Here is a 17072-nt window from a genome sequence, read left to right as displayed (position 1 = left end):
AATATCAATACTCAGGCTAATCTGTTGAGTATGTTTTGGATTAACCAATTAATATTTGGATAACAAAAGGTGCTTAATAGGTTTTTTTTTAACAACATTTGAACCAGGTGAAGCTAAAGCTGCCACTTGAGGAAGTTTGGGTAGCACATATTTACAGATGAAGTATTTTTATCGTAAGCTTCTGCTTGTGACAAAATGTTCACATTTTTGTACAGTTTTGGTTTAATTACTGCTGTGAATATGTTGCTTTTCAGCAATTGGCATATTTTGAGTCTGTATACTCAAGTGCAATTGATTACAAAGTTTGTTAATGATTATTCCAATAATTGATACATCAGAAAATCCGATTAATCGTTTCAGTCATGTCTGCTACGTTAATACAATTTTGAATGATCTGAGTTTTAAAGTCTGCAAAAAGAAAGATTAAACTTCTGATAAGGATGTGATACTAGGGGATGTGAAAATACTCAGTTGTATAAAGTTAAAATAAAAGATAAACTTGGTTTCGTCCTTATTGTTGTATTGGAGAACGTTTATGTTTAGCATTTTATCTTTCCATTAGGTCATCTAACCACAAACCTCAGTGTGTTTTACGTAGTTTTACACGTCAACATGAAATAGGGTGCAGTTACAGAGAAGTGGGACTTTCAAAATCTTTTACCAATAAGATGAGAAAAATGGTGCCTCTAAATAACAGTGTGATACGATGAATCATTTAGATCCACAGTGACCATTCTTTCTAAACCTGCGTCTTTTATTTATTATTCGGCTCTCCTGAGCTCAGAATGTGATCTTGTCCAACATATGTCCTGGTCTCTGTTTAACCTGACAGTGTGGCGCTACATTGGAGCTGCAGGAGGAGCCATCTTCCTGCTGATCCAGCTCATGCTGCTGGTGGAGTTTGCTCACAGATGGAACACAAACTGGTGAGAGCTGAACAGTGTGGCTGTCATTGAAAGATCAGTGCTGACCTTTGTATGTTAGAGAAAACCCTAAAAATATTATTTACTCTTTGGAGGCTCTAAAAAAAAAAGTTGTGATGAGAGAAGAAGATGGACAGTTTTGTGTTTCAATGGGGCGCATTGTTCAGCAAAGATGCATCTTGCAGAAAAGTTTCTGGTAGATGGTGGCAGATTGTTTCCAAGATGTGTGAAGGTTTCAATCGACAAGAAATAAAATGTGAACCTTTGCTTGTCTTCATGCCACTGTATTAATTATAAAACTTCCAGACGAAGTAAAATGAAAGAACCTGCGCAGCTGTAAACCTTTCCTGTCGTGTTTCCATGGTGATGCTGCAACTCATCACACATTACTCTGTCTCCCTTCCTGTGATTTTTCCTTTAGGTCATTTACTCCTGGGTTGTATTTTTGTATTTTCACTCCTGTTTTTTTTTCCCCTGTTAAATTATTCTCATTCAGTTTGTATTCCCTTGTTAATATTCTGTTGTTTTTTTCTGTTCCGCTTTTTGCTTTTTCTCCCCCCCCCCCCCCCCGACGCCCTCTCCGTTTCCGCCTGCAGGAGTTCAGGTGTGGAGTACAACCGCCTGTGGTACGCGGCTCTGGCGTTTGTGACCCTGATCCTGTTCAGCATCGCAGTGGGAGCGGTGGTCTTCATGGGCTTGTACTACACCCATCCTAAGGCCTGCTTTCTGAACAAGATCTTTCTGGGCATCAATGGCAGCCTCTGCTTGATTGTGTCCCTGCTCGCCATCTCCCCCTACATACAGAAATGTAAGAAACGTCAATACAATTCAGTCTTTATTATTTATTATAGTGTTTTTTTGTTGTAATGTAGTTCGCCATAGAAATTAACCAAATATCTGAAAACAATGTAGCTAAAATATTCAGATTCTTGAACTTGCTGCAGTGACAGATGGAAATGTTTTGGCTTTGCACTTCTAGAAACCATAATTGTTGGGTGAAAGAGTCAGATTGGATGAAAAGGTTCTATGAAATGTCTAAGTTGGATTCAGGTCTGGCTTTGCACTAGGTCACATAGAGTTGATCCAAAAAGTTAGATTGTTGGTCTTTTCTGTCCAGAACTCCTTGTTTGATGTTTTCTATGTGGCTTTTGCTAAACATGACTTCTTCTGGCTTCCTAATCCTAATAAAATACACTGATGTTTTTTTATTAGGATTAGGATGTGACAAAATGTGGGGTGTGAATACTTTCGTAAAGACCTGTTTGAAGATTTTATTAAAATGTCTGTTTGCTTTTGTTTGTGCAGTGCAACCCAGATCAGGGCTACTGCAGCCCGGGGTCATCAGCGTGTACGTCATGTACCTCACCTTCTCCGCTTTCTCCAGCAAACCAAAAGAAGGTAAGAACAGACATATCTGTACCAAGCTGTAACAATCTGTAATTAATATTAAACAATCTGTAACAATATGTAATTAATACTAACAATCTGTAACAATATGTAATTAATTTTAACAATCTGTAATTAATTAGTACTAACAATCTGTAACAGTCTGTAATTAATACTAACAATCTGAAACAATATGTAATTCATACTAACAATCTGTAATTAATTAGTACTAACAATCTGTAACAATATGTAATTAATACTAAACAATCTAACAATATGTAATTAATACTAAATCTGTAATTGATTAGTACTAACAATCTGTAACAGTCTGTAATTAATTTTAACAATCTGTAATTAATTAGTACTAACAATCTGTAACAGTCTGTAATTAATACTAACAATCTGTAATTAATACTAACTTAGGTCAATTGATTCACAAGTTAGGTTAGCATTTGATAATTAGCTTAAGCTAGTATTCGTTGCAGACAGTTTCATGTTTATAAATATGATGATATAAGCCATAAAATGTAAATGTTCTACTCTACATTTAAATCCTTCATTGGTTGTAAATATGTTTTAGTTTTCACATATGTGTTTCCACATGTTTTCTTCTGCTAGTGGTTGAAGTCGATGGCATGAACCAAACTGTCTGCGTGTTTCCCTTCAACTCCGGGTCAGAAAGTGACAAGCAGATCGTCACCGGTTTGGGAGCAGTGATCTTATTTGCCTGCATCATTTACTCCTGGTAGGAAGCAAAACATATTGCAAGTTATCGGTCACAAACTGAAGCAGTTGTGAACATGTGCTGAGCTGTAGCCTCCGTTAAAGATGAACACGCGTCTTCCTCCAGGTTCGTGACGTGACAGCTCAAAGACAAGTTAGCTGCTAAAAAAAAATATATTTTTTGACGTTCAGACAGAAAAAAATGCATAGAAAGATTCAGTCAGATCTGGTTTACATTCTGATTGTCATTCACACATTTTCAGAAAGGTGATAATCTTTCTGAAATGATGATCTTTATCTGGCAGGTTAAATTGTCTAAAAATGGAAAGTAAGTGAGGAAACCAGAGTATTTCCACCAAAGCAAACACAGAGCTTTAAGAAGTTGTCTGCTTTCACTGAGCTTTAACAGAATCACCCATCACTTTTACTGATCTTACTTTACGGTTAATCCCTTTAAAAAAGTGACCACAGTCAAAAGATGTGCATTTTCTTTGTTGTGGCACTGATCCATATAAACTGCTTCGTGATTCCTAAGCTTTATGTTGACATGAGATCATAAAACTGAGGCAGCTAAATAAATAACTGCAGTAGTTTCAGTGTCTGTTTCTGGGGAAATTATCAAAATGACACAGTTGGATCATGTGCATGTATTATCCTGGAAACCTCTGACTCGTCTCAGCCTTTAGTTTTGTTTTTCTGACAAACAGGAAGAACAAACTGCCTTGCAGGTTTCTAGTTAAGTTTTGCTCCCTAACTCTGTTTCTTTTTGCTGATTTTTCAGACACATTGTTTTTTACTAGTATTCACAGCAAAACAATAACAGAGGATCAGTTGAAGAACAAGAATTGGCTAAAATATCTTTCTTATGCTGTTTTTCTTTAAATTTTCCTAACAAAACAAACGGACACAGCCTCTGTAAAGCAGATAAGTTTTTAACTGAGCCTTCACTGATTTCATACAGTGCTATGCTTATCAAAAGAAACCCAACTGAACCTCAGGAGCACTCAGGATGATGAGAGAAACGATAACGACGCAGGCAGCTCACTTTGTATTGGCTGGCTCTGCAAAGCTCCATCCAGTTGGCTGTATCTGAGCAAAAAGCTGGGGGAGACGCAAACTGTGGCTTTACGTCTTTGTTCACATGTGTTTCCCATCAACTGGAGGCATCCTGTCTCTTGTGGTCGCGCAGGCTGCTAAAGCGGCAAATTATCAGAAAAAAAAACAGGGTGATGGAATTATAACCTCTCTCTCTATTTTTGTTCCCTTTTTCTCTCCTTCAGTTTAACATCGACCACTAAGCGCAGCTCTGCAGCGCTCCGGGTCTATAGGAACAGTGAGCCAGAAACTGAGGTAAACACACAAATATTCAGACCTCACGGGGCTTGTGAAGCTAAATTAAAATACACGCTCGTAAAACAAAAAAACAGCAACAGTAAAAAACCCCATTGACTCGCTTTCAGACAGATGTGGCCAATTGTACATGAGGCATCTGTTTTTGTCCCGCGTCATTTTCTGGTCCCTCTCAGCAGTAATGTTTTCTCTCCTCCACAGAGAGCTCGCTGCTGCTTCTGCTTCGGGGACGACACAGGTGAGGAAATTCTGATCATTTGTCCTTCACAGTCAGAGTCCACACACTCAATCCAGCTGCTACTTAGCAGCTAGATTGAGGATGGTGAGAAAGCATTGGTCAGCAAACACAGATGATGTCACTGTTACTAGGAGGTTATTGTTGCAAAGTAAAGCAGGAGAAGCATGTGTTGGATCACACTGCCACCTGCTGGAAGTACACATGCACTTAGAAATACCAGGTCTTCTCATTAAGGAAGTTTTAAACTTTATGTGCGCTGCTGATCCTCACCTTTCATGCATGATTGTTGTTTTTGTCGTTTCCAGAAGATTATGAAGAGGAGAAGACCACCTCAGGACAGAGCGTGGTGTACGACGAGCACGAAAGAACCATCTACTGCTATTCCTTCTTCCATTTTGTCTTCTTCCTGGGCTCTCTTTACGTCATGATGTCCATAACCAACTGGTTTCAGTAAGTAATTTTTTTGTTTCAGCGCTCTGTATTTGTGTCTTATTGTTTTGCACGCGTTTTCTCGGGGGACTGTACCGTCGACTCTTTTACCCCCTGCCTCTGATCTCATACTTCATGTTTTATTGTCTCAGCTTTTACTCTGGTTGAAATCTGAAGTTGAGTTCAGACAGTTTTCCTGTTCCTCTGCCTTTCCCAGTTATGATGACCATAAGATCGAGAAGCTGCTGGACGGCAGCTGGTCGGTGTTCTGGCTCAAGGTGGTGTCCTGCTGGGTCTGCCTCTTCCTCTACATAATGACGCTCCTCGCTCCCATGATGTGTCCGAAGCGCTTCGAGGCTTAGGTCACCTTCTTCTCTCTGATGGATGAGGCAAAGGGACCACCGCGAACCCCCCGCCTGCCCTTGAAACACAGCCCTTCACTACCCCCAACATTCAGAGTGGAGGATTATCTTTTTGTTTTACATGTTACAGTCTTTGTTTTACAATGTTAAGCTGGTAATACCTTGATGGTCATTTTTTAACTCTTTTAATACCACTGACTGTCTTTGTATTTCCTACAGGTCTGGAGTTACAAAAATAACACCTGGAGTTGCGTTACATTGAAAACCATTGAGCCTTTGTAGATTCTCTGAAGTGGATTTTTGTTGCATTATCAAACTTTTTATTTTATTGTTTTCCTTTTTTTTCTTTTTTTTTATCTCAGCCAGATGCTTCAGTTCTGTGAAATCAAACCATCGAGAAGTTGTAGCAAAGGTTTATATGTTTGTGGGATACATTTAGTTGGAGAGATGTTACAGAAGATGTATTTATTTAATCCTGAAGGAAAGATGAACTATGGTGTGAATTGAGCAAGTTTGGCTTCTTAACAATGTTTAAAAACTCATTCCTCAGGCTTATTGTTTAAGCTCCATGTGTTGTGATTTGTTATATATTGTGTTTTGTAGTTTTTTCTATGCAACAGAACAAGTTGTTGATATTAGACACCCACTGTTGTGAAGTTTCCACTTAGATCACAAGGGTAAAGTTTTCCTATCGCCAGTGCTCCCTTTGAGCCGAAACCTTTCTTAGAGAAAATCCATCTCACCTGCGTGTTTCTGGTCATCGTCATGCATGGCAGGAGGTTTTATATCTGTAAAGTGCCACCTCTCTGGAAGAGCTCCACTGAATCAACATTGCATTTGCCAAAGGTAGCCAGCAGAACTGCTCACATTGTTTTGTCTGTCGCAGGAAAAGATACAACTCTGAACATTATGTATTTGCTGACTCATGTAATCACAGTTAAACGTTTTATGCTTCTTCGTCATCATGATGTCTAGGAAAAAGCCAGCACGGTTGATGTCAAAAGTGATTTATTCAACACTGGATGTTGAATTTACAGCTGAGTTAAATTGTATTATAGAAAAAAAAATGACGTCACACTGCAAAGCTGAACAGTTCCTTCAATCAATTCTTTGTCTGATCGCTCTCTTAACATGTTTCGAAGAAGGAGACAGAATCATGCATAGCAACAGAGCTGACATTTTAATTTGCTTCATTGTAAACTAATGATATTCATTTGTTTCTGCATTTCAGTGATTAATGTGAATGTAGAAATTTAATGGTGCTTTCAAACAAGGAAAAAAAAAACACAATAAAGTAAGACATTGAAAACCACTGTAAACGAAGGTTTATGACTGACAGTAATTTGACCAAAATGTTTGAAATGCAAAGTTGTAGGTGGCATGACGCTCACGTTATTTCAATAAAAACATGCATAACATGCCGTCAGATGTGGTTTTTCTGTGTACAGGTCAGTAGAAAAGTTCAGATGAGACGTACAGTAATTTAGGGCCTTTATTCATCATTCACAACTTCAATAAATTTGAATTCATTGTGGATTGTATGTAGGTCACACAAGGTCAGAATTAAACATTGTTAAAAACAGGGTCAGAACGCAATAGCTGCACGTCGGGTCCATGCTTCAGGAGAATATACAACAAATTATAACCTGCACCTGCTTTTCTTCACTTTTTAATTTGAGGCAGGAGAGAAACGCTAAACTAGTAGATGCAGAAATTTCTTCTGCTTGCTACCATTTCTGATAAGAAATGGAGTCCATCTAAATTATGCCAGAAGCTTGTTTAGAGACATTCAATTGAATACGAGCGAGTGTACGTACATAGTGTAACCTAAAACTGAAATTTGGAGTTCAAGCATTTCACCTAGTTATCATTCCAGAGATTAAAGCACACTTAATACTGTGTAGTTTTCAAGATTTATTTTACTTAAAGCTGCAGTATGTAACTTTTATAAAAAATTAAAAAAACGTTACATATTTGCTAAAACTCCCACTTTGTCATGACAATATAAGACAATCTGAAAAAAATTGAGCTGCCTTATTTTATATCGTGACAGTTTAAACAAATATGTAAAAAAAAAAAAAACTTACATGCGGCAGCTTTTATTATATTTAAGAAATGTCCATTGAAAGCTTATTATGTTTGAGCAGCACTAATAAACTGAAGATATATTGCATAAACATAAGGAAAAACTGCTGATTTAATCATTGAACTAACAAAGGATATAAAGCACAATGTTCAGCTCCTCTAAATACCGTCACTGAAATGGTTTCTTTTTCTTCCAACACTTCCATTTTCCTTTGACCTACTACAGCAACACATATCAGCGTCTTTCTTTGTGGTAAAAATCCCCCGTCGGTGTTCTGCCCCTTCACTCTGCCCCTTCTACCTCTTGATAGTCGTCAGGAATGTTGTCTGAAGAAGAAAAAGGAGAAAATAAAATCTCACTTCTATGATCAGAGCTTTTATTTCCATTTCCGAGAGCATTGTTAGTCAGCAGACACTCACCGTTACAGCGGTACTTCAGGTTGGACCAGATGATGTTTTCCTGAGAGAAACAGAACACACCCAGTCGCCCACCTCTCATACTGGTGTCAATGATCACCCCAGTGTCCGCCACCAGTTTGGACCCCTCATAGAAACGAGCTCTGAGTAAAACATAAAAAAAACAAGTCACTTCTGGTCAGAAATATAAATTCACTCAATACTGGGATTATATGTAAATTTCTTTTAAACGATGCAAAAGAAACAATTCCATCTTTAAACACAAATATTTTCTGCATAATATAAATTTATTGTCTCTTGGTTAAATTTTACACAAAGGTTCAAATTCATGCATGAACCCCCTAAAATATAAGTTGAACTCTAACTTCAGTCTTTTGTAGCAATAAACAAGCTTGTAACCTAAAGCCGACTGGATACTGGAAAATGTTTTATTTCATTCACATCACATTTTACATTATGCAGACACTCTTTGTTGTTGATTCCAGATTTGGGAAGAGTAATCTCCTTGATTTTAATAGAAAGTGACTCTCCCATGTGACGCTGTGTTGAATCTCACAAGACACTGTTTGTGATTTGCTATCGGTTTCTCATTTGGGTTTACAATCCAGTTTGCTTTCCTAAAAGAGAAACAGTTCAGGTCAGGTGGTGGAAACTTTAACTCGTTTGGGTTTTCTAACAGAACAATGAGTCCAAAATATCAAAACTGGTTTCTGGGATGTTAACCATTAAAAGGTTCAGGATTGACCTGGACCTCAGAAAATATGGCAACAAAATCCATAAGGCTGAGATGCATTATGCTATAAGGCTTTGGCGCAAATTAAAGAGTGGTAAAACATATGGTTGTGCATACAGATTTTGATGGAAAAACCCCAAATGAAAATGAATTTCGCATCAACATTGACAGCAGGTTAGCCTTCCACTAAAACTGTGTCTACAGTGTGTTTGATGGAGCATGTCTGTCTGTACCTGATGTATCCGACCTGCGGCCTGTGCTGGAGGAACCAGCGGTAGGAAACCTTGTCCTTCCAGCCGACATTCCTGGGGTCCTTCCACAGGAGACGCACCTGGTCCGTTGTGTTTCCTGTGTGCCACAGGGAGTTCCTCATGTACTCACCAGGACCCGTCTTAGACTTCACCACCTGTTGAAGAAGAGCCATGTAGGATCGAGGAGGACTCCGTCAAACCGATGGAAACAGACGTCACGCAAACCTTCAATTGTATTCCAGGCTCAGCGACAGCTCTGAAGGGCGCGGCCTGCCAATAGGTCTGCTCCGTCTGTTTCCACATCACCACGTAGAAGGAGGACGAGTCCTGGTAGCCAAAAATGAAGCCAGCATAATCATCGTCCGTCACTGTGTTCACGTGGAAGGTTCCCTCGAAGTCAACTCCACTGAAGGCTTTATAGCCTGGAGATGCACATAGGAGACAAACAACGGCCCGGATCAGAGGATCCATGGAGGGAGATGGGAAATAGCTGGAGTTATTGTAAAACTGGACACGGCAAAGCAAAGATACTCAAGTATTTACCAACAGCAAGGCCTGGATCAGAGTTCATGGTCTGGACTATCTCCATACCCTGGAAGAGGAAACATGCTGTCTATAAGGCCTAACAAAATAATTTGAAAGAGTTTTGACGAGGAAAGACATTCTGGAGGAAAATCCACTGCAAATGGGCTTAAAAGTCTGAGGTAAGAAAGGTAAGATGAGCCTTGTTTTGTTGCTGACCTGGTTGAGCACCACCCAGTTGGGATCTATCTGTGAGTCTCCCTCCGGGTCCAGCACCACGGTCTGGTAGGCTCTGAAGTCGGTCAGCGTGACCTCAGCGTTCTCAGGGCAGTGGTCGATGATGTCAATCACGTTGTCCTTGTCAAAATCTCCCTCACACGCATCTCCAACTTTGTCCACTAAAATACATCAGTAGAGTTTGGTTGTCATGGAAATGCTAAAACTGAACAACCGCAGTCAGAAATGTACAACATCATGGGTATGGTTGTTAAATTAACTTTAGGCCTTTAAATGATTCATTTGAGGTATTCTTGTATTGAGGTGGAATGGTTTTACAACATGTGACTTCAAGTTTCGGTTTATTGTGGATTTTATTTAATCCACGGTTGGTTCAAATGGTACAAACCGATTCCAATATATATATATATATATATATATATATATATATATATATATATATATATATATATATATATATATATATATATATATATATATATATATATATATATATAAATCCATAAGGCTGAGATGATTATGCATCTGCAGATGCTGCAGATGCAAATGCAGAGAGATGCAGGTCCTCTGTAAGTCTCCAGCACGATGTCGACAACATTATGCTGTGGGTCTTTTTACTGTTGGATGGTACAGAAGGAGAACTTCCAAGGTCTTCAACTTCGCCTCCAGTCACCAGCTGGATGTAAAACTTGAACACAATGTGGTGATCCAACAGGAAAAAGATCCCAAACAAACATCAAAACTGGTTCTGAACTGGATAAAGTAGGTCAGTTTTACTGTGTTAAAGTCTGTTTGGGATTATTGCATTGTTGGTATTTCCAACTGTGCCTAAGTTTCACCTGAACCCAAGTGTCTGGCCCACATGAAATAAAACTTAAGAGAGTGATCAGAAACAACCTGAGGTATTCTTGTATTGAAGTGGAATGGTTCTACATGTGACTTCAAGTTTCGGTTTATTGTGGATTTGATTTAAATCCACAACCAGGCCCGAAGTTTTCATGAACTGGAAGTGCTTAAACGCCAGTGTCACTGTCTATAGAGAAGCAAGTTTCATGTTGACATGTTATGGCATACAGAACAAGAATAAACTCCGTGCTCCAACACTAAATCTTCAAGCTACACTGAAATTTTCAGCTATTCAAGCCAAATATGATCAGATGGAGGAAAGAATTCACATTTTGACAAAAAGTTTCCTTGGAGGAATTACAAAAAGGGGTTGAAGCTTAAGAAAAGTGACGCGTAGTGGTGATGGTGCGCTGCACAAAGCGGGTGAAGTAAAAACTTTGGTATGGATAAATCAGTCTACATTAAGCTGTTGCAGTGGCTCCAAGTTCAACCCTGGTTGATCATCTGTTGACTATGTTTCAAAACTAAGTCCTTGCCTGGAAACCAACCTCATTTAACTAAGCTCTAAATACTTTTCTTCCACAAAACACATGCAGTTTTTCTGCAACTTGCTAAGAAAAATTTATCCAAATGTAACTCAAGACGTGGATTCTAAATGGATGAAAAAAGTCCATCATATTCAAACCTTATTTTTGCATGATAAGATGATGACTGTATGCAAACTTCTCCCCTAAGCTGTACAATTCAAAAAATAATGAACACAAACTGTCTGAGTCCTTTTGGTCTGAGTTGGGAACCAGTCTGCAATTATCTTCACTATCTGGTATGCCGTCATTATCGTCATCGTCGTCACATTCATCTCCCTGCAAGAAAGAAACTACAGATTGGTTCTCTCTACATTAGCGATATGAATCGGCGATTATCACCAGGTGTTAATGAAATATAAAGAACGAGATGAAACCATTCCATCCTTGTCCGTGTCCAGCTGAGACGAGTTGATGACAGTGGGACAATTGTCTTTCGTGTTCTGGTGACCGTCACCGTCACTGATGATAAAAATAAATTAAAAAAACAGGTTAAAAAAAAGAAAGAAACACTTTCAAGTCAATCAAGACAAAGCAGGGTGTACCTGTCTATGTTGTCATCACAGGTATCTCCTACTAGGTCATTGTCTGAGTCCGACTGCAGGCGAGTGGAACAAACTCAGTTGATGACATGGAAGAGAAATCTCCCTAGTTGTGTTTTGTTGTTACCTGATTAGGGTTGGCCACGTCAGGACAGCTGTCACACGCGTCCCCTACGCCGTCGTTGTCCCTGTCTGCCTGATCTGGGTTCGGGACATGCTGGCAGTTGTCAAGAACATTTTTCAAGCCTGGAAACAGGATTAAAAGCACAGCGGCTGGTTGGATGTAGCCTACAGGGCAGTCAGAATGCATCAGCAGATGGCAGCGTTTGTTTCAAATTGATGGTGAAATAGTTTCCAGTGGTCTTCAGCTCCTGGCAATGGCTTTCCACGGAAAAAATTATCTAAATGACGAGGCAGACATGAGCTAGTTCTCAGCAATCTGACCACAGAGTTGAAAACATTACCGAATGACCAAGACGAGGGAGAACCGCCAAGCCCAACACCAAACAATGAGTATACACAAAAGGCAAGAATTTTCCATCAGAGTTAATCAGTAATCAGAGTTCCCACAGAACGCCGATTAACTAAGGTATGAGGGGGAAAGTTTTAGCAGTTGGAGTTTTTTATGTAACACTGCTCTGTATTAGCATATCCTGAAACCCAGAGATCTAACGGGTAGAAGATGTTGTTGACTGAAACAGACAGAGAAGCAGGGGGATGTTTTTCACAGAAAGGCAATAACAATTGTTCCCGTCTGTGTCTTCCCAACAGGAAGGTTCTTATGTCCAGACAGACTGCAATCTGGAAAATCCTCTCCGACCGGTAATGCTTTTATCAGATGACTGCTTTCACTCTTGGTTCTTCTTTTCTCTTGAACTAATTTAGGCAATAAAACCAGGGAAAGGCCACTTCCCATAATCTGACCACATATAAAACAAAAACTTACACTCCGATCTGATAAACAGCTATCCAACTAATTATTCACACTCTTACCGTCTCCGTCCATGTCGTCGTCACATTCGTCTCCCAGGCCGTCCTTGTCCGTGTCCCTCTGTGAGGGATTTTGAATTGTTTTGCAGTTATCGCAGGCGTCGCCATGGATGTCTTTATCACTATTCTTCTGGTCCAGATTTGGGACCAGCCAGCAGTTATCCTGGGACAGACAAATTTGTTTTTTTTTTGTTTTTTTTTCAACACAAAAGTTCCACACACCTCCATGCAACGATACCTCGTACTTTTAACATTTTGACAAAGATAAGACAAAAAATTATACATTTAAACACTTAAGTGGAAATGGTTTTATCAGATTACTGTCTTCAATGCAACTTTCTCACTTTATTATATCAAACTTGGGAACTAAAGCCAGGGAAAGACAACTTCCACATTTAGAGAGCTCTTTTACCATGACATGCATATTTCTGAAGTGAAGCTAAAAATGCTCTAACAAATCACCCAAAACATAACATGCCCCTTAGAGAAACATGGTGGTGAGAGCATCATGCTGTAGGAATGCTTTACTTCAGCAAAAATGGGAAAGCCACAATCAAATTTATGGTTGTGAACTCTCAAAATATGAAAATTCAAGGCGCAAATATCATTCTTAAAGGCACCGAATCTACTGTGCATATGATGAGCTAAGTCACCTACATCTACGTTAATGATGCCGTCATCGTCTGCATCGTCGTCACAGGCGTCACCAGACCCGTCCCTGTCCGCATCCTCTTGGCCAGAGTTGGGCACAAACACACAGTTGTCCTGGAAAACACACAAACAATAGTTTCTGACGCAAGCCTGGGTTGAACGTGAGTATGGGAGAAGGACGCAGGAATGGAGTACCTGGTTACAGTTGTTGTCTCTGCACACAAGACTGTTGTCTGGATATGCATCAATATCTGTGTCCTTCCCACATTCGTAACCATTACCAGCCCAACCAATACCGCACTACGATTACAACAACAACAAAAAAAGTTTATCATCACATATTGCAGTGACAAACATATTCTTACATCGATGCCTGTTGGGAATACATACCACACAACTAATGCTTCCATCTCTCTCCACAATGCACTCCCCATTGACGTCACAAGGGTTCGGCTGACCATTGGGGCACAGTCTGGTGCCATGACAGCCTGTCAACTGGTCGCCAGTGAAACCAGCCCTACACTCTCCACATCGGAAGGAGCCCTGAGGAGGACGACACAGTCAGAGACGGCTGTCCTCATCTATTAAAATGGCACACTGTACATAAAGTGGTCTTACAATAGTGTTGTAGCAGAGGGAGTTGGGGGTGCAGCCTCCGTTCTCAGGCGGGCCCAGACACTCGTCTAAGTCTTCACACATCTGGGAGAGGAGGAAACGTCAGAAACCAAACACTAGATAGGGTATTTTTGTGAATTAAAAAGATCTACAATATACAGCAGGGAGGGCTGAGTTAGACCTGTTTGTGTGATTTGGCGTAAGACACTCCGACGCCATTGATCTCTGGTCCAGTGTATCCCACAGGGCATTTCTCACAGCGAAAACCAGGAGCGGTGTTCACACAGCGGACGCCAGGGAAACACGGATTAAAGCTGCACTAAAACTCAAAAGCAGAGAAGAAAGATTATGAGTAGCTGAGCGCTGCCAGGTGCCGTAGTGCGAATTAAAAAGCTTAATCCATACCTCATCTACGTCGTCACAGTGAACCCCATCTCCTGTGTATCCATCAGGACAGGGGGCACACTGGAAGCCCCCTGACTCTGAGGAAATGCACATATTCTGTCTGAAACAGGTCCCTGGAGGGCACCCAGTCAGATGGGAAGGAAACACCACCTGCTTAGGACTCTGACCTGGGACAGGGTTGGTGGGACTGCCTTCGAGTCCTGTGGGTGAAAACAGAAAAAAGTAAATGTCTCTTGTTTCAACAGAGTTTAAACACTGTAAACAAGGAGGAAGACCTTTTTTGACTGCTTACCACAAGCCAGACACTCAGCAATGGTGTTCCTCAGAAAGTTTGTTTCCTTAATCTACATCAGAGCATCATGAACATTGTTAGAATATTATCTTTCAGCTACAATGGAAATTCTGAATGATGACATCTTAAAAATCAGACAAAAAAAATAGCAGAATGTTTCTGCCTCACTGTTTGACATTCATATTTGACTAACTTTTACTGCGGCTCTTTACACAGCCCCTAACATCTACTTTAAAAAGTAGATGTAATGTTTAAAAGTATTTAAACATTTAATAAACTTTTGTTTAAATATATTTTTCTTTATTGAATTGCAGCATCTTTCGATCTCCATAGCAACCAAATTGAAAAAAGAATCAAAAAACTTCTAACCTCCAGCTGCTTCCAGTATGATTCTCTCAAATCTACTCTCCATTGTGATCCATTTTACTTTATTTCAGAGCAACTCTTAAGAGTGTTCTCCCTTTCCAGGCATTAGAAACAGACTGACAAATGCAGACAGAGGACACGTGACCTGCTTGTGGAGCAGCTCCCTCATCTCAGACAGCATGCTCTTCAGCTCCTGGATGCTGGTCTGATCTTGCACCACCCTGCCTCCCTGGAAACCTGAGCAAAGTTATGAATCAGCATAAAAACTCTCAGACACAACCAGTTTGGGACACCGTAGGCCCATGTCAACACACCCAGCAGGTGCAGAGACTCCGCAGGTTCCATGCTGCAGTCCTGCAGGGTGGCCACGTTGTCGATGGTGTCCTCAATGACCAGCTTCAAGTCTGTCAGATTATCCTGACAGAGAAATAAAACGGAGCGCATAAAAGCCTGAGGAACGGCCAGAGCCATACATTTTCATCACAGATTTCTCATTCACCTGTCCGCTTGACTGCAGGGTCCTCAGTGCCACCTTGTTGGGCCCAGGTGGGAGTGACCCGAACGCGGCCGGCAGGTCATTCACAGTATGAGCGAGCCTGCAGTCGACGTAGATGTTAAGGCGAGGCGGGCCGCGCTGGAGGCCGCTGGCGTGCATCATGACGTGGTGCTCCCGTCCGTCTGCCAGGGAGCCGTGGTTGAAACTGGTGGTGCCAAACCTGCCGTCAGTCTTCTGGTAACGAAGCGTCACTGGAGACGGAGCGATAAACAGAGGCATCAGAACCGGCGTGGACTCGCAGAACAATGAAGCGTTGGCAGAACAAACCCACTTTTGCTCAGTTTGGCTTGCACATTCAGCTCCAGGTACTTGTTGTTGTCTTTGGGGTTGAGCACACTGAACAGAGAGGTGGGGGCCCTGTTTTGGAGCCTGAAGGACGAGAGGAGGAACGCCTCATCCCTGCCTTTGTTCTTCAGGCTTCCTTGGAGCAAGTCTGGCAGGCAGTCTGGAGACACCAGCAGGTCGTAGACTAACACAGGAGAGAGCTGTTAGAGGAGTGGGCTGTGCATCAAATAACAGCAAAGCAGTAAGTTAGAGGGACCAAAGAGCTTATTAATCCTTTTTCAGTGTAATTTAGTGGGATTGCATGTTGTAAACACAAACTACTGTAGTGCATAATTCAGCTTTGGCTGCATGTGTGGAGTCTTTAATCTCCACTTCAGCTTCAGGGAATTTTTCACATGTACACCAAGCTTTTCAGATGTCTATGTGTAAGAGAATTTAAAATGAAAACAATTCATAAAGTGAAATCTCAGTAAATCACACTAATGCTTTCAGTAGAGAGCGGACGAAGGTAAAGTGCTCCATCTGGCAGACTTTAAGTGGTTCTGTGATCCGGTGTAGCCCAATTACTACTCCTGAGTCACTGTGTTGCGGCTCTTTACTGAGTGTGACAGAACCCCTTTGTGATGTGCGTGCATATATGTATGTTTGTGTGTGCAAATGAACTTTCATGATAGCATCCTGCTGTGTTTTTATAGAGCCGCAGCAAACTCTGTCCACTGGAGCAAACCTCTTTGCGCTGCACTTACACGCACAAACACAAATGACGGATTCAAAGAATAACACCAAGTGACATAAAGTTGAATGAAAAAAGTTGAATGCACACTCTGGGAAAGCTTAGATCTCAGTAATGTGCTCCCCTAAACTATCTGGTCTAGGTCAGTTTGTCATTAGAGCACAATATCAGACTCTAAAGCTCAGGGGGAAAACTTGCTTTAAGTTCACCCTCCACTGCATCTGCACTCCTATTTTTTCTCATGTTGAAATGGAAAACGTTTCATAGCTACAGACTACCAAAATCTTTGGTAAATATGTTTTCCATGAGAGCAGAAGCGGTACTTACCAATACCCTGAGCTGCGACAGTGAGCAGCAGTTGCTGCAGCACCAGCCATAGAGCTGCTGCTTTGAAACACATTCCAGTCACCAAGCGCGCACCTCGAGAAAAGATTTCATAAGTCTCCTGTCGACTGATGAAGGTGAACGGACAGATCTCACACGGCAGAGGTTAGATGTTGTTTTTTTGTCCACAGGCACAGCTTATAAAGTAAAGGGGAGTGTCCTTGCAC

The 17072-nt window shown here is 40.8% G+C and overlaps 2 protein-coding genes across 3 annotated transcripts in view; one reads left to right on the top strand and one right to left on the bottom strand.

The window, feature by feature from the left end:
- serinc5 (serine incorporator 5) overlaps positions 1-6832 on the top strand; it is a 20597-nt gene extending 13765 nt beyond the window's left edge. The window contains exons 5-12 of the mRNA XM_008418832.3: positions 833-926; positions 1520-1731; positions 2229-2321; positions 2928-3054; positions 4313-4382; positions 4584-4620; positions 4926-5070; positions 5267-6832. Of these exons, the coding sequence (XP_008417054.1) occupies positions 833-926; positions 1520-1731; positions 2229-2321; positions 2928-3054; positions 4313-4382; positions 4584-4620; positions 4926-5070; positions 5267-5411 (923 nt within the window). The 3' untranslated portion in view covers positions 5412-6832. The remainder of the gene's footprint in view (positions 1-832; positions 927-1519; positions 1732-2228; positions 2322-2927; positions 3055-4312; positions 4383-4583; positions 4621-4925; positions 5071-5266) is intronic.
- thbs4a (thrombospondin 4a) lies at positions 6403-17072 on the bottom strand. Of its 2 annotated transcripts, XM_008418830.3 has the most exons (23): positions 16849-17069; positions 15775-15972; positions 15447-15694; positions 15262-15364; positions 15093-15184; positions 14582-14633; positions 14290-14489; positions 14066-14203; positions 13888-13968; positions 13660-13812; positions 13465-13569; positions 13276-13383; positions 12622-12781; positions 11756-11874; positions 11632-11684; positions 11464-11548; positions 11269-11365; positions 9639-9817; positions 9441-9489; positions 9123-9319; positions 8880-9052; positions 7917-8056; positions 6403-7823 (listed from the first exon to the last, which is right to left on the bottom strand). In XM_008418830.3, exons 1-23 carry the CDS (start codon positions 16919-16921, stop codon positions 7780-7782), a joined length of 2847 nt encoding a protein of 948 aa, XP_008417052.2. In that variant the 5' UTR covers positions 16922-17069; the 3' UTR covers positions 6403-7779. The 2 variants fall into 2 exon arrangements, with proteins under 2 accessions (XP_008417052.2, XP_008417051.2); XM_008418829.3 differs by having other exon boundaries at positions 13276-13569; positions 16849-17072.

Source organism: Poecilia reticulata, chromosome 9 (assembly GCF_904066995.2).
Source record: "Poecilia reticulata chromosome 9, P_reticulata-male-v2, whole genome shotgun sequence".
Lineage (NCBI taxonomy): Eukaryota > Metazoa > Chordata > Actinopteri > Cyprinodontiformes > Poeciliidae > Poecilia > Poecilia reticulata.
Note: the sequence above shows the minus strand (reverse complement) of the source record. Positions and strands in the feature narration are given on the sequence as shown.

What these genes read in the sequence shown, in the direction of transcription:
- thbs4a (XM_008418829.3), bottom strand. Translation starts at nt 16,921, where the DNA reads ATGTGTTTCAAAGCAGCAGCTCTATGGCTGGTGCTGCAGCAACTGCTG. An exon ending in ATGGAAGCATTAGTTGTGTG is followed by an intron (nt 13,570 to 13,659) that starts GTATGTATTCCC and finishes TTGTAATCGTAG; the next exon opens with TGCGGTATTGGTTGGGCTGG. An exon ending in ACTGGGTGGTGCTCAACCAG is followed by an intron (nt 9,490 to 9,638) that starts GTCAGCAACAAA and finishes TTCCTCTTCCAG; the next exon opens with GGTATGGAGATAGTCCAGAC.